The sequence below is a fragment of the Rhinolophus ferrumequinum genome, chromosome 9 (assembly GCF_004115265.2).
Source record: "Rhinolophus ferrumequinum isolate MPI-CBG mRhiFer1 chromosome 9, mRhiFer1_v1.p, whole genome shotgun sequence".
Lineage (NCBI taxonomy): Eukaryota > Metazoa > Chordata > Mammalia > Chiroptera > Rhinolophidae > Rhinolophus > Rhinolophus ferrumequinum.
Genome location: NC_046292.1, coordinates 10868909 through 10890585, shown reverse-complemented (window position 1 = coordinate 10890585; position 21677 = coordinate 10868909). Strand labels below are relative to the sequence as shown.

Here is a 21677-nt window from a genome sequence, read left to right as displayed (position 1 = left end):
CCCACACAATACCCAGGAGCTTGCATTGCCGGGCTCAGGGGCCATGCTGACATCGCCCCCTGAGGACCTGGCTGCAACCCCAGAGCCCCCAGGGTGGCCTGGAGCCCTGGACCGTGCTGGAGGCTGGACGGAGCTCCCTGGCTGAGGTAGGGCCCCACCTGGCTGCCAGCAGCCCCATCCTCCTCCCGCCAGTCTTCCCAAGTGAGTCCTTTGTGCTTCCTGACTGGCCTCTGATCCTGGTCCCCACTCACGGCCTCCTGGGGCTCCACAGCGTGCTTGGCTCGAATCCCCTTTCCACCCATGACCTTCCACTTGCCTTTGCCCCTTAAGGGGCTGGGGGTCCCTGGCAGGGTCCCTACTCATCTGGGCAGCAGGGTAAGGGGCACCAGGGAGGGGGCAGGGAAAAGATAGGCACAGGAAGCCAGAGATGCTTTCCCTGAACCATGGTGGTGTCCAGGGACCGTCTCTGCCAGCCTTGCCAAGTGTTCCCACTGTCCCTTTGATTAGCAGTGCCCACTGGATAGGACCTTTGGCCTCTCTTCATCCTTCTCAACCTGCAGAGACACTCATGATGACACAGGTTTCCTAGAAAGGGCAGCCAGAAGGGGCCTTAGGGGCTACTTTACAGGTGGGGACACTGAGGCCCAGGGACAGGCTGTGACTTGCCGAAGGCCACACAGCTGGTCCGTGTCACATGGGCTTTGAATCTTGGCAGGGGATTTCCCCAATGGGTTCCAGAATGTCTTGCCTAGTGGGTGCTCGAGTATCCTGTGGTCATGTCTTGGGTAGCTAATGTCCCTGCTACCTAGGCCAGTTCTCTTCCTGAGGTTTTTTACTTATTTTCCTAGCAGAGGTGAGCTACACACAATATGAACACAACTCGGTCCCTCTTCGGTCCCCAGCATTGAGGGTCAGTGGGTCACATCCCTGGAAGGCCGGAGGGCAAGCAGCCCAGGTAGATGGGTCATTCCCATCACCCCGCAGCCTGGACAGAGGTGGAGGCTGACTCACTCCTGGCTCCCCCCTCCAGGGACCTGCCTCTGACCCCATCTCCCCAAAATGTCTTCTACCACCACCACCCAACATTCACCCAGCTTTCTTCTTTGAGGTCTTAGGAGGGGGTATTCCGGCCCCAAGAGCTCCATCTTTTTTTCCGCTCAGTTATTTCTGCAACTGAAGGGGTGGGGGGTGGGGGGGAAGGCTTCTTCCTGCCCTCCAGGGGCTTCCAGAACCCAAGTGGAGAGAATCTTTCAGAATATAAGGGAGCAGGGGCATGTGTGTATTCTCGCACCTGTGTGCCTACAGAAGCAAGTGGGACTTCTCTGTTGAGGACTTATGGTTCCTGGAGAGAGAGAGACCTGTCTGGTGGGCAGTGGTCCCATGTCTCCTGCCACATGCTCCTAGAAAGAGGGGGTGTCTCACCCTCACTGCCTCAGTTTTCCCATCTGTGTGATGGCCCAAGCCATCCCCTTGACTGGAGAAAGACTAATCATAATCAGAAGAATGATTATTAACGACAAAGTTCCCACTATGTGCTACATGCGTAATCCTTCATTCTCATATTAGCATTTCGCAGTTGACAGGACTACTCTATTTGCCAGATGAGAAAACTGAGAGACTTGCTTAGATGGACAGAAGCTTAAGGTACAAGCTAAAGCCGTAACTGTCCCTTAGGACGACCCCCACCCCAATCCATACCAAGGCAGGGGATGAAGAGAACAGGGGAAGAGTAGAGGGGTTATGCAGAGAGAGTGGGGCCCAGTCAGAGCCAGCTGTCCCCACTGGGTCCTCTCTTCCCTCACTTTCTTCCAGAGTCACTGACACTGTCACTGCTTCTTTAAGGCCAAAGCTTTCTCCCTATGTATGTGCACTGGGTCCCTGGGTATTTCAGCCAGAACGGTTAGCTATTACTTCCTCCAGGAAGCCTTCCTGGAATGCTAGGGTTGAGTAGAGCCCAGCATCCTACTCTGATGGTTCTTCTGGCTCTGCTCTTGCCAAGCTGAATTGTAACTGTTTTTGTTTTGGCTTCCCCACTGGTCTGGCAACCCTGCGGGGCATGAAACATTCGTCCATCTGTCTCCCTGGCGTTTTCTGGGCTTCACATCTGTCTCTGAGTATCTGGTCTGTCTGAAATTTTCAGAGTCTGTCTCTATCTCTGGGTCCATGATTTCTGGTTTTCAGTGTTTTGGGTCTCAGTTTCTGAGTTGCTATCTAAAGGGTCCCTGTTCTCTAGGTCTATCTCAGTCTCTGTCTCCTGGGTCTTCTGGCACTGCCAGGCTGGGCACTGCCCCTTTGGCCTGAGGGGCCTCTGGGGTGGGGGGGTCCTTGCTGCCCCGCCTGCCCACAATGAGGCCAGGCTAGGGTAGGCCCCCGCCCAGCCGCTGCCTGCTCCCTCCCTCCCTACCGCTTGCCTCACCACAGGGTTTGATGAATCAAACTCTTTGTCTGGGTGGGATCTCCCCCAGCCAGCTGGGCAGAGAGGGCTTCCCCTGCTGGAGCAGCTGAACATCGGCAGCGGGCCTCAGCTGGAGAGGTGAGGGGCTGCAGGAGGGCAGCAGCGGAGGGCCACGGGGCAAGGGCTGTGGGGGCTTGGACCCCTGGATCAATCATCAGGCCTGTCCTGAGGCTCCGGCAGCCTCCCTGGGTCGACTTCCTGCCCAGACAAGACCCGTTCAGCCTGGCCTGATCCCGGGGCTGGGAGCTGGGGTAGGGAAGATACTCTCCCTCGCCCTAAACTTGGGGTCTGGGACACCTCCCTGCCCTTCTCCTGGGAGGGCCCAGCCTGATCTGCGTAGTGGTGCGCCTGCCAGTCTGTGAGTGACCCTCCCAGCCAGCTTGGCATGGGTGTGGGCACCACTCAGCGCTGAAGCCTGCAACTCTGGGCATAGGAGAGGAGGTTGGGTAACAGCAAAGCCAGGACTTCTGGGCCTGTGTGTGTGTGTGTCTACAGCCTGGTGTGTGAGTGTGAATGGAACTGGAGTGTTGAGAAAGCTTGAGTGGATATGTAAATATCTGATGGGTCAGCGTGTGTGTGTGTGTGTGTGTGTGTGTGTGTGTGTGTGTGTGTGTGAAAATATGTAGCTATGTACAAAAGTGTGTGTGAATGTGTGAGTGTGTGAATTTGGAATGTCTGAGTGTATCTGTGACAGTATGTATGTCAGTGTGTGTACTTGGGGGAAAATGTGTGTGGATGTGCATGGAACATCCACAGACTTGTGTGATAGTGTATGTAGCGACATCTGATCATGTCATTGAGAGTTAGAAAATGTACAAAGTGGTTAAAAGCGCACACTCAGGTGCTAGACTGCCTGGGCTTCATCATTCCCCAAATAACATTTGCACCTCGCTTTCCTCACCTATAGGATGGGGACAATAATAGCATCAACTCAGGGTTGTTATGAGGATTAAATGAATTAAAATGTATAAAGCACTTGGCCTATCATTCATTAAGTGGGAAGTAAGTATTAGCTATTCCTATATAATTAGGTGTGTGAGTGTCCTTGTACATATGTGTGTACATATGTCTACACACAAGGGTTTGTCCAGGCCTCCAGGACATGGTGCCTTCCTGGGCAGCCCTGCTGTCCTGTGTCTGGCTCTGATACCTTCTCCTCTGCAGGCCCAGGTGAGCGGCAGAGCAAAGGAGGAATGGACTGTGGGCCACCTGCCACCCTCCAGCCCCACCTGGCCGGGCCAGCTAGCACTGCCCGCCACCCAGTAGCTGTGTGCCAGCAGGAAAGTCTGTCCTTTGCGGAGTTGCCCACCCTGCAGCCCCCAAGCCCTGTGTGTCTGGATCTCTTCCCTGTCACCCCAGAGGAGCTGCAGGTTCCTGGCAGCCGCTGGTCCCTGGGGACCCCTGCTCCTCTCCAAGGGCTGCTATGGCCCCCATCCCCAGGAGTCCCAGACAACGAGATCTCCACCAGTGGAGGGATGCGGCCCAGCAGGGCTGGCAGCTGGCCACACTGTCCTAGTGCCCAGCCCCCAGCTCTGGAAGGACCCTGGAATCCCCAGCACCCACAGCCACAGCGCCGGGCCAGCCATGGCTCAGAGAAGAAGTCAGCTTGTGAGTTACTCTGGATGAGGGGTGGTGGCCCGGTGGGGCAGATAGGGGAGAGGTTGGGTGGCTATTTAGGACTCTTAAGCCCCAGAGTTTCCCAAACAGGCAGGTCAAGTGGTAGATTTTAGTGATAGGGAACTGGAGCTCAGGGAAGACAAGTGACTTGTCTGAGGTTACACAGCAAGTGAGTGGCGGTCCAGGGCTCTCTGGCCCTTTGCCTACCTTGCAGTCAGGCATGTGCTCTCTCTCCTCTTGTTGATCCCATTTCCTGGGACCAGATCTCAGCAAACACATTGCCCTTTCACTTGGGCACATCACCCAGATGCTTAGGGCCATGGGACAGCAGCAGAGATGAGGTGGGGAGAGACCCCAGTGGATGCCAGCCTGTGCTTTCACCCCACCTCCCTGCAGGGCGCAAGATGCGAGTGTACCAGCGTGAAGAAGCCCCTGGCAGCCCCGAGCCCCAAGCGGTCTTCCTCGAGCCTGGCCAGATGGCAGAGCAGACCCTGAACACAGAGGAGCCCAGGCCGCTGGAGCTGTCTGGGCCCACCCGAGTGGGCCTTGAGGGGCCTGAGCGGAGACGCTTCTCAGCCTCTGAGCTGATGACCCGGCTGCACTCCTCCCTGCGCCTGGGGCGGAATTCGGCAGCCAGGGCACTAACCTCTGGGTCAGGCACTGGAGCAGCCCGGGAAGGTACCAGCTCCTCCCATTGGCCCTAAAAGCAGCCCATGAAACAGATGTGGGGTGAGGCAAGGTCAACTCACTGGACACCTGAGACTGGGTGCTGGTCAGCTGGAGTGTGGTGCCTCGGTGGCCAGGGCCACTCTTGGGACCACCCACTCTCAGCTCTTGCCGTCTCCAGGGAAAACATCTGGAAGGGAGTCCCGCAGTGTGGAGATGAGGGTGGATGGTGTGGCGATGGCAGCCCCTGTTGACCCAACCGGGGGCCATGGCAGCTGGCCTGAGTCCAGGTACCACCTCCCACTCTGGGATCAGGCCTGAGGCAGAGGTGCAGGCAAAGAAGAGCCCTGACGTTCTCTCTTTCCTAGGCTGGACTCCCAGGAAGAGTCAGCTCTGGGTTCCAGGGGTGACAACGAGCGACGCCAGTCACGGTTCCTCCTTAACTGTACGTGGGAGGAGGTCATGGGGAAGGGCCTGGGGATTTGGGGACACTGGGTAACTGGGGTTTTGAGAGTTGAGAAGTAGGGATCCTGTGTGAGAGAGAGAGAGAGCTAGGTTCTCAGTGTGCAGCACAGAGGCTTGCCCTCAGTTGGTGCTCAAGCAGTGTTCATGAAATGAGTGAGTAAATGAATGAATTCAGTGTCCTGCTACCTGAACCGTCGAAAGGCCTGTTGAGGCGGGCTCTTGGAGGAGTCAGGGAGGAGCCGGGCAGCGGACGGGTGCCCCACAGCCCTCCCCCGCCCCTCTCCCCGCCCAGCCGTCCTCTACCAGGAATACAGCGACGTGGCCAGCGCCCGCGAACTGCGGCGGCAGCAGCGCGAGGAGGAGGGCCCTGGGGACGAGGCCGAGGGAGCGGAGGAGGGGCCCGGGCCGCCGCGCGCCAACCTCTCCCCGAGCAGCTCCTTCCGGGCGCAGCGTTCGGCACGAGGCTCCACCTTCTCGCTGTGGCAGGACATCCCCGATGTGCGAGGCAGCGGCGTCCTGGCCACGCTGAGCCTGCGCGACTGCAAACTGCAGGAGGTGCGCGCGGGGACCCGGCGGGGCGGTCCAGCCCGGCTACTGGTCTTGGGAGGTGATCCTGGGACCAGAGGGGGTGGGGCAACAGAAGGGGCGGGCCAGGAATACGTGAACCCTGGACTTAGCCGGGACCCGGGCCACAGGGCTACCGGGCCAGCGGGACAGTAAACTGCAGAAGGTGGGCATGGGAGCCAGCGGGAAACGCGGGGCCCAAGAGGATGGGGCCGATGGGACCGTTAATGTGAAGGTGGATGCTAGGACCTGACAAGGCGGGGCTGGCTGCAAGCAGGGACTGAGGAGCCTGGGAGCCGAAGGCCAGCTGAGAGGCTGGGCAAAGGGGCGGGGGCGGGGCGGGGTCAGGGCGGGGCCAACGGGGGCGAGGCCTGGGATAACGCAGGGCGGAGGAGGGGCGGAATGCGGCCGAGACGGAGGAGGAGGGATCGCTGATAGTACCGACTGGGGAGTAGCCGAGCCATCCGCAGCGAAACTGCCTGGCGCCCAGGCGGGGCCAGGAGCAGGGGCGGGGCAGTGGGGGGGGCAGGGCCACAGAACGACTGGGGCCGGGCTCCGTGGGCGGTGTTGGGGCTCAGTCGAGGGTCCCAGTTAGATTGAACGATTGTGCGCGGCAGGAGGCGGGTCCCGAACCCCACCAGGCAGCAGATCAGGAGTGAGGCTAGTGGAGGGGCAGGGACACGGGGTGCGGCTATGTGTAGGAAGGTGGTGTCTGGCCTTGGTAGAGCGGTGAATAAGGTATTGGAGGCAAGGGCATCCGGGGTGGGCTGGCCCAGCCTGTTCAACCCGCGTCCGCCCTTGCTCAGGCCAAGTTTGAACTGATCACGTCCGAGGCCTCATACATCCACAGCCTGTCGGTGGCCGTGGGTCACTTCTTAGGCTCGGTTGAGTTGAGCGAGTGTCTGGGGACGCAGGACAAGCAGTGGCTGTTTTCCAAACTGCCCGAGGTCAAGAGCACCAGCGAGAGGTGAGGGAATGGCCTGGCCTTGGGATGGGGGGTCTGAGCCTGCGATTGGTCGGGTTCCTAAGTCTGGGGTCTCACTCTGGCCCTGACCGCTCGCCGACCCCTCAGGTTCCTGCAGGACCTGGAGCAGCGGCTGGAGGCTGATGTCCTGCGCTTCAGTGTGTGCGACGTTGTGTTGCACCACTGCCCGGCCTTCCGCCGCGTCTACCTGCCCTACGTCACCAACCAGGCTTACCAGGAGCGCACCTACCAGCGCCTGCTGTAGGGCTGGGGACTTTGAAAGGGGGGAGGATAGAGGGAGTCTCAAGTTGGAGTAAATGCAGAGTACTGAGTGAGGAAGGGTGGCCTGAGAGGGAGGGGTCCCTGAAAAAGAGGTCTGTGACCAGGATGCAGGAAGGATGTATTGAGAAGTCACCTGTAGCACCAACAGGGTGGCTGGGGTCATGGATCCCAGGAATTCAGGCCAGCCTGTGACCCCAGACCTCTCCCTATTTTCCAGCCTGGAGAACCCCAAGTTCCCCAGCATCTTGGCTCGCCTGGAAGAGTCTCCTGTGTGCCAACGTCTGCCCCTCACCTCCTTCCTCATCCTGCCATTTCAGAGGATCACTCGCCTTAAGATGCTGGTGGAGGTACCTAGAGGGCACCAGGCTGCAGTGAGGGCTGGGCAAGGGAGATGCCACGGTGCCTGCCCGCCACAGTCCCTTGGGGCACCCACAGGTGGACAGGGTCAGAGGGGGAGGTCGTGGCCTGCCTCATTGCACCCACCTCGCCCTCCAGAACATCCTGAAGCGGACAGCACAGGGCTCTGAAGACGAAGCCATGGCCACCAAGGCCTTCAATGCGCTCAAGGAGGTGAGCTTAGCAGGGCAGGGGTTGTCTGGCTCCCGAGGGCCTCCCTGAACCTCCTGTGTCTCTAAAAGAGGCCCAGCCTTCAGAGCCTCTGGTTCCTAGGGGGGAGTCTGAGGCTGGGCTCTGGGAGCCAGGGTTGGGGGGCTGCAGGTGACCCACTCACGACCTCCCCAGCTGGTACAAGAGTGCAATGCCAGTGTGCAGTCCATGAAGAGGACGGAGGAGCTCATCCACCTGAGCAAAAAGATCCACTTCGAGGGCAAGGTGCATGCCTGCAGCGGGCGGGATGGGCACGTAAAGGGGAAGTCTTGCCCCTTCCTTCCCTGGGGTCTTCAGGCCACTTCATCACTGCTCACAGCCTCCCATCCCTGGCCTGTGCTCTCTGCCCTGCTGCCTCGGGCCTGACCTGTCCTCTCCCTTGCCTCCTTCATCCTCTCAGATCTTCCCGCTGATCTCTCAGGCCCGCTGGCTGGTGCGGCATGGGGAGCTGGTGGAGCTGGCACCACTGCCTGCGGCGCCCCCCGCCAAGCTGAAGCTGTCCAGCAAGGCGGTGTACCTGCACCTCTTTAATGACTGCTTGCTGCTCTCCCGGCGGAAGGAGTGAGTCGGGGCAGGGTGCAGGGGGAGATAGATTGGAGCTAGACTCTCTTCTTCCCCACCAGTGGGCTTACAACCAGTCCATCGCTGGGCCAGGGAATCCCAGCCTGTGCCAGCCTGTGTTGCCAGGGCAGCCTGAGTCTAGGAGTCTCCTGCAGGAAGGGCGGAGATTCGAGGCAAGTTCATCTTCCAGACCCAAGAATCAATGGCTGGACTGTGTGCAGAGGGCTTTGAGGCTGCTCTGAGCTTAAGCCAATTAGAGCTGGGATTGAGAGGGTAGCGCTGGAGTCCTAGCTCTGCCCTGAGTCCTAATGATAATAAATAACCTTTCCTGAGTGCCTATGCTGTGCCAGACATCCTATGTGGATCATTCCCTTCGTCCTCCAAACAGCTCCCTGGGAGGTAGGCACCCTTGTTATTCTGAAGAGCACGTAACTGCTAAATGCAGGAGCCTGTCTCATGCCACATCCCAGGCCCTTAACCACTGTACTAGCCTGTCTTCCACCTGTAAAATAGAGACTACCATGTGGGGAGAGTCCATAGGATAATAATTCATGAAGAGCTTAGCACAGTGCCTAGGACATAGTGAGGACTCACTCAGTCTTGGCTGTGATTGGTGTAAGTGAGGGATGAGGAAGAGGACTTCCTGAGTCGGGTAAGCCTTAAGGCTAGATGTGATCAAGGATGGACATCTTATGCTAGGGGAGGAGTTCGTTCCTGATTTATTTGTTCATTCAATAAAGCATCACTGAACCCCTGTTCCGTAGTGGGCCCTCTGATGGGTACTGGGCATATAGAGACGAATGGGACTTGTTCTCTGCTCACAGGAGTTCTCAGACCCATGAAAATGCATCCTGGTCAGGGTTTTGATGGAAGGGTACACTGGTACTGCAGCATACCCTGGTGTTGGGTGAGAACCAGTAAAGCATCACAGAGGAAAAGGCATATGAGCTGGGTTTTGAAGGATAAGTAGGAGTTTTCCAGGTAGAGAAGTTTGGGGGGATATAGCAAAGTCACCAGAAGGTATAAGAGCAAAATGTGTTTGGGGGAGATGAAGGCTGGATTTGAAGAGGGGAAGGGCAGGAGAGGGAAGTTGGGGTGTTGAAAGTCAGGGTACAGAGGCTGTACTTTCTGAGGGCAGTAGGGAGCATAGAGAGTTAAGCAGAGGAGTGGTTTTACCCCTAACCAATTTGGAGGATGGATTGTAAGGGGAGATACTGGAAGTTCTTGCAATTGCCCAGCTGAGAGTAGATGCTCCAGGAGAGGTAGGGGGCTCGGGATAAGTGAATTCTGGGGACTATAAGGAGATTGACAGATAGGACATAGCTGGTGGGGAGTGGGGTTGGGGGAGGGAGAAGGGAGAATCATGACTGAGTTGCCTCTTAGGAACTTGGTGGGATCTTTCCTTGGAATGGGGAACGGTGAAGGCCTCTGAGTGGGAGTGGGAGATAGTTCTTTTCAGATGAACTGGGATGAAAGGACCTATGGAACATCTTCACCTGCCCCTCCAACTCACCGATCCTTCCTGCAAGTGTTTATTGGACCCACATTGTGGGAATAGAGTGGCAAACAAGAGACAAATTTCAACTTCTAGACCACTTAGCAAGTCAGACACTAAATGGTTCAGAGGTCTCATCAGAGTTGCTGCCCAGTTGGCTCTTTAGAACCGGGGCTCAGAGCAGAGGCTCAGAGAGAAGTTGACAGCATGGTCTTCTCACCTTCCATCTGTCAGTGAGCTGGCAGCAACACAGCGCCCAGTTCCTTTTGGGGACTGCTGGCTGCCAGGGAGGTGGTGCCCTGCGCAGCCAAGTTTCCTTGGGGAGAGTGCTAGAGAGGCAAATGAGCCCTTCTCCTGCCTTTCATCAGAACTTGCCTGGTCCTGAGGGTGGGGGCTGGGAGCCGGAGCACGAGGCCAGGCTGACCTCGCCTCCCCCGCCCTGCAGGCTAGGGAAGTTTGCTGTCTTTGTCCACGCCAAGATGTCCGAGCTGCAGGTGAAGGACCTCAGCCTGAAGCCCCAGGGCATCCCTGGACACGTGTTCCTCCTTCAGCTGCTCCACGGGCAGCATGCGAAGCACCAGTTCCTGCTGAGAGCCAGGACGGAGTGAGTGGGCCTGGGTATGGGGAGAGAGGAGCCCCCAGGCAGGCACAGGCCTTTTCCTCTGGCTTTACGATTGTGGCATAGGGCAGGACACAGGCAGAGCTGGCACCCGGGGAGTTCTGGGTCTGCTCTCTGTTCTTATGCTCAGAACTGGGTGGAGCACAGGCTTGGAAAGAACTAGAGGTGAGCCCTGGGGTGGGGAAGACATGACCTGGGTTCTGGGTCTGGATTTCATACCCCTTTCTCCCAGCCATTTTGCCTCCCTGTCCCTGGGAGACTGCAGTTTGCATGTTGTGATAACTCAGCTTCCCCTCCCTAGAAGTGAGAAGCAGCGATGGATCTCCGCCATGTGCCCATCCAGCCGCCAGGAGGACAAGGAGGTCATCAGCGAGGGGAAAGGTAGCAGCCTGCCACCCTCCTCCCTTCTGTGCCAGCCTCCCCTGGGCTGGGTACCTCATTTCTCCTTCCCTCCAATCCTGGGTGCCATGTGACCAGCAGGGCTACCAGGGAGAGAGATAAACCGGCCAGCTCTGCATAGCTTTGAAGGATGGGCAGGATTCACATAGGACAGGCCGACCCCCGTGTACACTGGAGTTGACAATGCTTTTTATATGTTCCTATTTCATCCCCACAGAAGCCCATTTTCCAAGTTAGAAAGCAGAGATTCAGAGAGACAAAATGTCTTGTCCAAGTTCACCCAACTAGCAAGTGGCAGAGCTGGGACAGAACCCAGATCTGTCTCTATCTTTGTATCATTTGCAATAGGGCAGGAACCAGAGTGGCCAGGGCGTGTGGGGAGGTGGGGGTGGTGGCAGGTGGAGGTGCTCCGTGGACATAGAGACTTGTCCTTTGGGTGTGGAATAAGACGGGTAAGCCAGGGTGCAGCCCAATCACAGAAGACCTTGACGAAGGGTACTAGGTAGCTATTGAAGGTTTCTGAGCAGGGGAGTTAGGGCTGAGCCAGTACCTGCCATGTGTCAGGCCTGGTGTTAGAGGCTTTATATATGCAATCATTCTACTTAGTCCTTACAACAGCTCTGTTAAGTGGACTCATTTCTCATTTGAGAAAACTGAGGCTCAGAAATGTTAAGTAACTTGCCCAAGGTCACACAGCCAGTAGGTGGCAGAGCTGGGATTCAAACCAGGTGTGACCCCAAAGCCTGTGGTTTCCCCAGCGCTACCAGCTCACCTTGTGTGATACTGAGAATTGAAGGCCTGGATGGGAGCAGATTTTCTGGCTTGAGCTAAGAGTCCTGTTTAGGCTGGGGGTGAGCTTCCCATTCCAAAGAGGTGGTCAGGGAAGGCCCCTGAAGGATAAGGAGGGACAGCCATGAAAAGACCTGGGGAGAGCACTTCTGGAAGGAGGAACAGCCAGTGCAAAGGCCCTGAGGCAGAGGGGAGCTTAGAGTGTTTGAAGAACAGCAGGGTGACCAAGTGTGGCTGAGCTTCATGGGTGAAGTGGAGAGAGGAAGAAGAGGGGAGGAGAGGAGGTTAGCAGGGGGACAACGCCAGACCACGCAGGGCTGTGTAGGTTGCAAGGAGGACTTGGAGTTCATTCTAAGAAGAACAGGAAGGAAGCCCTGGAGGGTTATAAATGGGGGAGTGAGGTGGCTTGAATCCCAGTGGAGAAGGATAGACTGGAGGGAGCAGCAGAAAGCACCAAGGGGCATACGAAGGGGCCATTACTGTTCCATGGGGGTGTCTGGGGGCAGTTGGACATTGGCCTCGAGGTCAGGAGCAAGGTGTTGGATTGAGCTGGGGAGGTGAGAGCCCTGGGCACCGAAGCAGTAACCAAAGCCGGGGGGACTGGACTCACCTAGAGCTATGTTTAGGGTAAGAGAGGAGAAGAGTGACCATGGTGGGCTAGGGAGGGGCCGAGGGAAAGAAGCAGCAGCCACCTTCCCACCCCCTTACTTCCTCCTACAGCCCCTCCCTCCCCCCCTGCCTGCCCCATCATGCCCTGGGGACTCTCTCAGACTCCCTTGGGCTGTCAGACCACCCCCAGGTTCAGTGTGTCAGGACATACAAGGCACTGCAGCCGGACGAGCTGACCTTGGAGAAGACTGACATCCTGGCAGTGAGGACCCGGACCAGTGACGGTGAGAGGGGCCTCCTGGGACGGCGCCCCTGATAGGACTTGTGTGGGCAGGAGGTAGCTAGATGGCTAAGACCTCACAGGAGAAGGTTATGCAAGTGTTGATCAACCACAGGAATCAAGTTAGACAAGAGGAGGAACTTCCTGATTGTAAAGATGTAGGATTGAGAGTGACTGACAGGGAAGAGTAGGAAATACCCTTCTTCCAGGATGTCAGGAAAAACAAGCACAGCTAGAGGCAGGGTCCTTTCCGGAGCTGGGAGATGCTGAGATGATGTCACCTGGGCCCCAGGGGTGCAGATGAAGTGTGCAGGGCCTGTGTCCCCTCGCATACCTGCCACTGATGCTGCTCCTGGCCTGTGTGCCCCCAGGCTGGCTGGAGGGGGTCCGCCTGGCAGATGGTGAGAAGGGGTGGGTTCCCCATGCCTACGTGGAAGAGATCAGCAGCCTCAGCGCCCGCCTTCGAAACCTCCGGGAGAATAAACGGATCACGAGTGCCACCAGCAAACTGGGGGAGCCTCCTGCATGATGGGCAGCCATGGCCTAGGACACCAGCTCATGCCCGGCTCCCGGACAGGTCTGGAGGGGCCCTGCAGTGTCTCCATGCCCCATGGCTGCTACGGGGACTTCTGCTCTGTGGCCAGGCATCGAGAATACAGCCTGTCCTCATGCTCCTCAGTGTCCACTCTTCAGGGCCACGGGCGGTTTCTTCCTCTGGCATGGGGGCCACAACAGGTGACCTCTGATATCTGACAATGAGTGGGGCCCTCTCCCTTCCATGCCCTTGACCCTGCCTGACTCTTGGTCCCTCCAGCAGGCGCCTGGCTGGGAAAAGCTCTGGTATTAATGGATACTGGGACCTATATGTACTTGGGGTCTTCTGGCCAGAGCCGGTGTGGGCCCTGATCGTTGTGACTTGTTTGTAAATAAACTCCCATAATGCCTTCGCTTGGAGTCTGTGAGCCATCTGATGCTGACCCTACCCAAGCCCCATTTCCCCAGCCAGAGATCAGGAGGGTCTCTGGCTGCCCCCCACTGGGGATTTGCCCTTCTGTAGATTTCACCTCTTCACGGGAGAGGAACTGTTGTATCAGTTAGACTTCTTTGGGTTGCAATTCACAAAATAGCAAATTCAAATAGGCTTAAATATTAAAGAGAATTTATTCGTTCTTGTATTTGTTCCTTATAGTTTCTATAACAAATTATGACAAACTAGGCGACTTAAAACAACAGAAATTTATTCTCTTATAGTTCTGGAGGCAAGAAGTCTGAAATCAGTATCATTGGGCCCAAATCCAGGCATGCAGAGGTCCGTGTTCCATCTGTAGTGGAGATGTTTTCCAGGGGAGAATTGTTCCTTCCAGCTCATTGTCTCTTCTAGCTTATGTTTGCTGCCAGCATTTCTTGGCTGGCAGGTACCTCACTCCAGTCTCTGCTTCTGTGGTCACATTGCCTTCTCTGTGTGTCTATGTCACATCTTCCTCTGCCTCACTCTTATAAGGATGCATGGGATTGCATTTGGGCCCTCCCACCCCAGATCAGCTGCCCATCTCATAATTCTTTTTTTTATTTTTTAAAGATTTTATTGGGGAAGGGGATCACGACTTTATTGGGAACAGTGTGTACTTCCAGGACTTTTTTCCAAGTCAAGTTGTTGTCCTTTCAGTCTTAGTCGTGGAGGGCACAGCTCAGCTCCAGGTCCAGTTGCCTGTTGCTAGTTGCAGGGGGCACGGCCCACCATCCCTTGTGGGAGTCGAACAGGCAACATTGTGGTTGAGATGACGTGCTCCAACCAACTGAGCCACCCGGGAGCTCAGCGGCAGCTCAACTCGAGGTGCTGTGTTCTATCTTAGTTGCAGGGGGCACTGCCCACCATCCCTTGCGGGACTCGAGGAGTCGAACCGGCAACCTTGTGGTTGAGAGCCCACTGGCCCATGTGGGAATCGAACCGGCAGCCTTCGGAGTTAGGAGCATGGAGCTCTAACTGCCTGAGCCACCGGGCCGGCCCATAATTCTTAATTTAAATCCCAGCAACAACGACCTATCCACCCCCTTTTTTTTTTGGTCATATGAGATAACATTCACAGGCATTAGAATATGGATGCCTTTGGGGGGACCATTTCCCAGTCTACTACCATTCTCATAACTGAGAAGTGTAGAGGCAGTGTGGGCTTCAGGCAAGGCTGGATCCAGTGGCTCATAGGTATCACTGAGGACCCAGCTCTGTACATTTTTCTACTCTGTTATCCTTGATGTCACCTTCATCCTAAGGCTCACGTCCAACGTGGAAGAAGAACATTGTCTTTGTCCCAGCATTCTCCCAGTCCTGGGATGCTCTCTGCTTGGACCTGCTTAGATCACATGGCTACCTCTGAGCTGATCACAAAGGCCAGGGGATGGTGTGTGCTGATAGACCACCTAGGTCATGTGCTCTGTCCCTGGAGCCAGGTTGGGGAATTGTCTGCCCTGAAACTCCATGGATCCCCAAGTGGAATTGATGGCTGCTGCAAAAGAGGGACAAATGCTGGGGAAGACGATTCACTGAAATGCAAGTCACCCGAGAGAGTGGAAGGACCTGGGACTAGAGAACACCTGGAGGGACAGGAGCATCCTTCAGCCCTCAAAAGGCGGTCATGGAGCAAAGCAAACATGAATTGGGGTGGCCCCAGAGGGCAAACATGGGCAGGTGGGGAGAAGCTCACGCCCATGAGGAATGCTTTGGGGATGACTTTCTAACATGAGATGGTGCAGGAGGCTAAGGGCGCGGAGACCCTGGAATTTAAATTCTGGTTCAGGTGTTTATACCCCGTGTAATTTTTTTTTTTAATAAATACTGTTACTTTAGAATACTGTTAGGTTTACGGAAAAGTTGCAAAGATTGTACAAGGAGTTCCATACACGCCTCTCTGAGTTTTCCCATTGTCAACATGTTACATTACCATGGTGCACGAAGAAACCAACATTGGTACGTGGCTATTAGCCGAACTCCAAACTTTATTCGGATTTCACCAGTTTTTCCACTAATGTCCTTCTTCGGTTCCAGGATCCAATTCAAGAACCCACATTGCCTTTCGTCGTCACATCTCCCAAGCTTCCTCTGGTCCGTGACGGTTTCTCACACTTGCCTTGTTTTTCATGACCTTGACAATTTTGAGGAGTTCTGGTCAGTATTTTGTTAGACCGTCCCTCCGTTTGGTGGATCTGATGTTTTTCTCATGACTAGACAGGAGTTATGGGTTTGGGGGAGGAAAACCGCAGAGGCCAAGTGCCCTCATCACATGATCTCGGGAGGCATGTGACCTTGGTTACATGGTTAAGTGGGTGTCAGCCAGGCTTTGTTCTCTGGAAGCAAGTGGAGCACACACTCAGGTCAGGGGAGTGGGGGTTGGAGGCACGTCCCACCTTCTGGAAGATGTATCTACATGTATTATTTGGAAGTCTTCTGTAAGGAAGATTTGTTTCCCCCCTCTCCCCATTTATTTCATCAATCATTTATTTCTAGCAAGCATTTGTTTATCTTATCCTTTGGGTTATACTTCAATACTGAGGTATTTATTTTGTTGTTCAAATTGTTCCACTTTGGGCCATTGGGAGCTCTTTCAGATTAGCTCCTATGTCTGTCGGACATCCCCCCATCCTTTTGTTTCTTTGAGCATTTCCTTACTTTCTAGCACTATAAGATGCTCCAGACGCTTCTTGTATTTTCTCTGCCTCAGTGCTAGAAACAGTCATTTCTCTATGGAGTGTAGTTCCTTTATTGGAGAGTAGTGCTTAGGACCCAAGATCTGCGCGCTGGGTGTGCTCATTGCTACCGAGTGTCTCTGCTTCTATGCCCTCCCATTGGACACAGGTAGGAAATTTTATATATATGTATGTATATTTTATATATATGTATGTATATATGTATACATATATATATATATCTCCTTATATTTTTATACACACATGCACATGTATACATACACATATATATACACATGTGAATATACGTGATTTTAAGCAAGACAATGGCTCTAAGTCTCAGTTACCACATCTGCAAAATGGGGATGGTGATAACTGCACCTACTCCATGGAGCCACTGTGAAATAAAGTATATAAGTGCCTGGCCCATAAGAAACTGCAAAAATGGTGGCCTTTATTGTGTCAGAGCTGCATAGCCAGTGCATGGGGGCCCTTGTGAGGAGGTGAGGCTTCTGGCCCTTAAGGATTTCGGGAACTCATAAAGTCCAAGAACAGGATTTGTGCCCTGAGTGAAGACCAAAGGCCTCTGCTTCTTGCACAGCTGAATCTGCGTGGAGAGAGCTAAGGTTGGTACAGGTCGGCGAAGCAGAGAACACAAGCTCTCCTGCCTTGAACCTGCCCTGGCACGTCCTGGTTCTGGCTGACACCTGAGTCTGGGTTAGACTACTGGGGGCTGAGGTGGGGTGGGGGGGGCACCTGGCTTTGAGGTCATGTGCCAGGCAGGGAGACCAGCGCTGTGCAAGCTGCACCAGGCCCACTTCCCTCATTCCCACCTGCCCAGGAGGTAGATCCGTGCAAGACATGTAGGGAGAGCCCCTCTCTCAGTGGTACCTGCCTCTGCCCAGTAGGCCCTGCCCTGGTTCCTGGTCTTGGCCAAGGACCCAGGGCCCTGCTCCTGCTTGCTGCAGCAGGAGGAGAAAAGAGGGGTGGTAATGTGCAGGAGACGGGGCGGGCACATCCGGGGCAGGGGCTTTGGCTCCCGAGGGTGTCTGCTCAGCCAGTCTCCAAACGAGGAGCCCATCTCAATGGCTCCCTGCGACCCCCTCCGCACCCAGTGCCAACCCTGTTCTCTGCAGTGCCAGGGAGGATCCTGCTGTACCCTTGCTCCCAATAGTCCCCAAACTCCGAACCTATTGTTTAGATTTTATCCCAAAATGAAACTGCTAAAACTGTCTTATTCAATTGTTTATTTTCAGGGTACACTGCGGTTTCAGAGTGAACCAGGATCCCCAGCTGTAGCCCCAGCAGGGGCGCCCCCTCCGGGGCTCCACTGGAGGTACTGGCTGGTTTCTTTGTTGATTTCCTCCTCCCCCCTCCCTCTTTCTTCTTCCCCCACTGCCCCTCTTCCTCCTCTTCTCTCTCTCCCCTTCCGCCTCCCTTCCAATTCCCTTTGTTCTCCTCTCTCTCACTTGTGTCTCCCATGGGCCGGGGACGTAAGTAGCATCCTCCCACTCTGATAGGTGACACAGACAAATGGACAGATGAAGCACAGTGTGGAAAGTTGGCAAGGACGTGGGCAGCAGGCCCCTCCTGTACCGTTGGCAGGGTGTAAATTGGCACAACCACTTCGGAAAACAGTTTGGCTACATTTGCCAAAGCCGAGTCTGGGCCTATGACCCAGCAATCCCATTCTTTCTTCGGGTATACACACAACAGAAACGTTTGCATACGTGCCCTGAAAGACAGACTGACTGGAATGTCCTCAGCAGCGCTGTGCACCAATTGCCCCCATACTAGAAATTACTCAAAAGCTCTTGGTAAAATGATAAATGGATACATTGTGGCCTAGTCACACAGGGAAATACTATACAGTAAGGAGAATAAACCATCTGCAACTATGTGTGAAAACATGGACGGATCCAGACATAAAGTGAGAGAAGCCGGACATAAGAGAAGATTTCTCAGTTTATTGTATTTGCATAAAGTACAAAGACAGGCAACACTAAGGATGGGTAGAGGTCTGGAGGGGGTACCCTGAGGCTGGAGTAGTAACTGGTGGGGGAGGAGTCTGACAGTGCTGTTTACAGCAGGTTGTTCATTTCGGGACAATCCACTGAGCTGCACACTTAAGGTCTGTGTACTTTCATGGGAGTTACACTTCAACAGAAACTTTACCCAGTAGCCTGGTGGGAGAAACCTTAGGGCTGTGGTTGGGCAAATAAGGGCGAAGTCAGCTCTCACAGGGGATCAGGGCAGGCCTCCTGGAGGCAGTGCCGCCTAAGCTACAGCCTGAGAGATGAAATGGAGCTGATGGGACAGGGACATGGCCAAGCAGAGAGCCAGAAGCTGCCCTCCTCTGGAACCAGCAGCTTGACAAGAAGAGAGGAAGAGAGGCATCACTGGCTAAACTCCTTGATCTGACCTTGACCTTGGCCTGCTCCTGTTCTGCTTCCATGTTGGAGGGTCCAAGGAGCCTTTTGGCTCCAATACTTTTTTTTTTTAAGGAGGGCGCAGCTCACAGTGGCCTATGAGGAGATTGAACCAGCAACGTTGGGCAACCTTGGTGTTATCAGCACCACGCTCTAACCAACTGAGCTAACCAGCCACCCCAAGCTCCAATATTTTTTCTGGGTTTTCATGGAGAGTCAGCTTTTTTTTAAAAAAAAAAAATATAGTTTTGTTTTTAAGATTTTATTGGGGAAGGGGAACAGGACTTTATTGGAGAACAGTGTGTACTTCCAGGACGTTTTTCCAAGTCAAGTTGTTCTCCTTTCAGTCTTAGTTGTGGAGGGCACAGCTCAACTCCAGGTCCAGTTGCCATTGCTAGTTGCAGGGGATGCAGCCCACCACCCCTTGCGAGAGTCGAACCAGCAACCCTGTGGTTGAGAGGACGCACTCCAACCAACTGAGCCATTCAGGAGCTCAGCGGCAGCTCGTTCAAGGTGCCGTGTTCAATCTTAGTTGCAGGGGGCGGAGCCCACCATCCCTTGCGGAACTTGAGGAATTGAACTGGTGACCTTGTGGTTGAGAGCCCACTGGCCCATGTGGGAATCGAACCAGCAGACTTAGGAGTTAGGAGCATGGAACTCTAACCGCCTGAGCCACTGGGCCGGCCTGGAGAGTCAGCTTTTGATCACAACAGAGCTTAGCTGTGAGCCAAAACCTGCCAGGCTTAGAGATCTGTGTGGCTGGAAAATGATCCTTTCTTCAGAGAGAGGAAATTTGGTAAGAAAGGCCTTTGGAATTTGAAAGTTCATCTAGAGGGTGGGAGCGACAGGACCCCGACTTGACTTTCTTAGAGAACCCTCTATGTGCCAGGGACTGATTTCTACAGAAATCCAAAGATTTCTACAGCAACCTAACTCCGCAGGGCACTGGAAGGATCAGAGGAAATGCTTTATAAACTGTGAAGTGCAATGCATTTGGATGAGACCTAAAACCCTTCCATACCTGACTAAGTGGTTGCGCAACCCTGTGTGACTGGTGGGGGTGGTTTTGGGCTGTGGGATGATGTTGAAATGAAACGCTGAAGGATGCCATTGATGGAGCTGATAGTAGAGCAATGATAATATGCCAGGTACCACTTATGGGCCACCTACCTGGGATGAGGCCGGTGTGTGGCCATCTCCATTTTAAGCGGTATTGGTGATCCCATTTTACAGATGAGAAAACTGACATCAGAGAGCAAGGCTCTGGTCAAGCCCATACACTAGAGCCCCACACAGGCTTGCTGGCCCTGCCGTCTTTCTAGTTGGTCTCTAGATTCCAAGCTCATTCTAATCTCAGCTTTCTTTCTTTTCTTTTTTTTTTCAATCTTAGTTGTGGAGGGTGCCATTCAGCTTCAAGTTGTTGTCCTTTCAGTCTTAGTTGTAGAGGGCGCAGCTCAGCTCCAGGTCCAGTTGCCGTTTTCTAGTTGCAGGGGGCACAGCCCACCATCCCTTGCAGGAGTCGAACCGGCAACTCTGTGGTTGAGAGCCTGTTCTCCAACCAACTGAGCCAGGCAGCTCAGCTCAAGGTGCCATGTTCAATCTTAGTTTCAGGGGGCACTGCCCACCTCGAGGAGTTGACTGGCAACCTTGTGGTTGAGAGCCAACCAGCCCATGTGGGAATCGAACCGGCAGCCTTCGGAGTTAGGAGCACGGGAGCTCCAACCGCCTGAGCCACCGGGCCGGCCCCTAATCTCGGCTTTCTACCCTGGCTGCTCATCTCCCTGGGATATTCTCCCTTCGGATCATGAAGTCTGGCTCCTTCTTGTTATTCAGGCCTTGACCCAAACGCCACCTCCTCAGGAGACCTTCCCTGATCACCCTCGCATATGGGGTCTCACCACCCTTCTGCGTGCCACTCTGAGGTCCTTGTTTATTCATTTATTGACCTGTTTACTGTTACCTCCCCATTGGACTGTGAGCTCCATGAGGGCATCAGCTCAGTCCCTGGGACCTTGGCTGTGGCCACAGTGCCCAGTGCAGTGTCTGGCACAGAGATGTTTGTTGAAGGACTGAGGGGATTCGAACCCAGCTCCCACGAATCCTGAGCCTGAGCTCTTCACGCCCCCTCAGACCAGCTCTGCTTCCCACGCCAGCCCCTGGTATGAGCCACAATGGCGGGGGGTGGGGGTTGGGTGCCTGCAGGCTGTGGGTGAGGCTGCCCCACCTGGGCTGAGGCCGCTCTGGGCACCAGGAGCTGGCTTAGCCACTCTTGCCACTCTGACCTGGATTTGAACTTGGGCTCAGCTCTCACTTCCTGTCCCTAAGTGACCCTTCCTCATTCCAGGGTCCCTGTCTTTGGGCCTCCAGTGTCCTCCCCAGATTGTATTTCTGATGCTCCTGGAGAAAGAACAAAAGGGAATGGGCTGGAACTGCAGCAGGAGGGACTCTGGTTAGACAAAAGGTAGACTTTCCTGACTGTGGGAACTGTAACACACACCCGGGCGGGTGAAGGAAGCAGAGTTATGGAATCTCCTCCCCTGAGCAGCGTGAAGAACAGGATGAACAGTCATCTCTGGGTGGGGTGCAGGGGGATGGACAGGACAACCTTTGGAAGCCACTTTCAAGCTCTTGGTTCATGAGCTGCCCCAAGGGCTGGGGTCACAGTCAGGAAGGAGAGAAGGGTCAGCTGCTGGACCTAGCATTCCAGATGGCGGAGTGGGTGTGGGAGAAGGTGGAAGAAGAGGCAGAAGGAAGCAGAAGCCGTGCCTGCTTATTTAAATGAGGCAATAAAGACTCAGGTGCATTAGTGTCCAAAGCGAGGTGTGGAGAAACGAGAACTTGAGTTGGAGTCAGGCCGACTTGGCTTTGAGTCCTGCTTTACCACTTACAAGCCATGATGCTCTGGGCCTCAATTCCCTCATCTGTTAAATGGGAATAATAATGCAGATTCAAGGAGGTGCCACCTTGATAAAGGACTTTGCAAAAAGCATTATGCAATGGGGAGGTGATCTACTGCAGACTGGCAAGTGTTATTATGATAACAATGGTGGTATTGTTGGCTTCCGTTCCGTCTCTGTAAGAAGCGCTAGGTCATTTAATCTTTGCACCAACCTTATTTTTGTCACCCATTCGACAGCTGAGGAGTCTGAGGCTCAGAGGTGACATGACTTGCTCAACGTCACATAACCAGTTAGAG

General features: G+C 54.7%; 1 protein-coding gene across 4 annotated transcripts; it reads left to right on the top strand.

Annotated features, from left to right (window-relative positions):
* ARHGEF19 (Rho guanine nucleotide exchange factor 19) lies at positions 1 to 13318 on the top strand. 4 transcript variants are annotated; one of them, XM_033115993.1, is made up of 16 exons: positions 1 to 146; positions 3815 to 4063; positions 4469 to 4750; positions 4920 to 5028; positions 5107 to 5183; positions 5496 to 5758; positions 6574 to 6734; positions 6840 to 6992; positions 7231 to 7360; positions 7509 to 7583; positions 7755 to 7844; positions 8020 to 8180; positions 10121 to 10279; positions 10596 to 10675; positions 12271 to 12375; positions 12743 to 13318. In XM_033115993.1, the coding sequence occupies exons 2-16, from the start codon at positions 3931 to 3933 to the stop codon at positions 12898 to 12900; spliced, it is 2136 nt and encodes a 711-aa protein (XP_032971884.1). In that variant the 5' UTR covers positions 1 to 146; positions 3815 to 3930; the 3' UTR covers positions 12901 to 13318. The 4 variants fall into 4 exon arrangements, with proteins under 4 accessions (XP_032971884.1, XP_032971881.1, XP_032971883.1 ...); XM_033115990.1 differs by having other exon boundaries at positions 3620 to 4063; XM_033115991.1 differs by lacking the exon at positions 1 to 146 and adding an exon at positions 2419 to 2533 and having other exon boundaries at positions 3620 to 4063.
* Positions 13319 to 21677: the final 8359 nt, after the last annotated feature.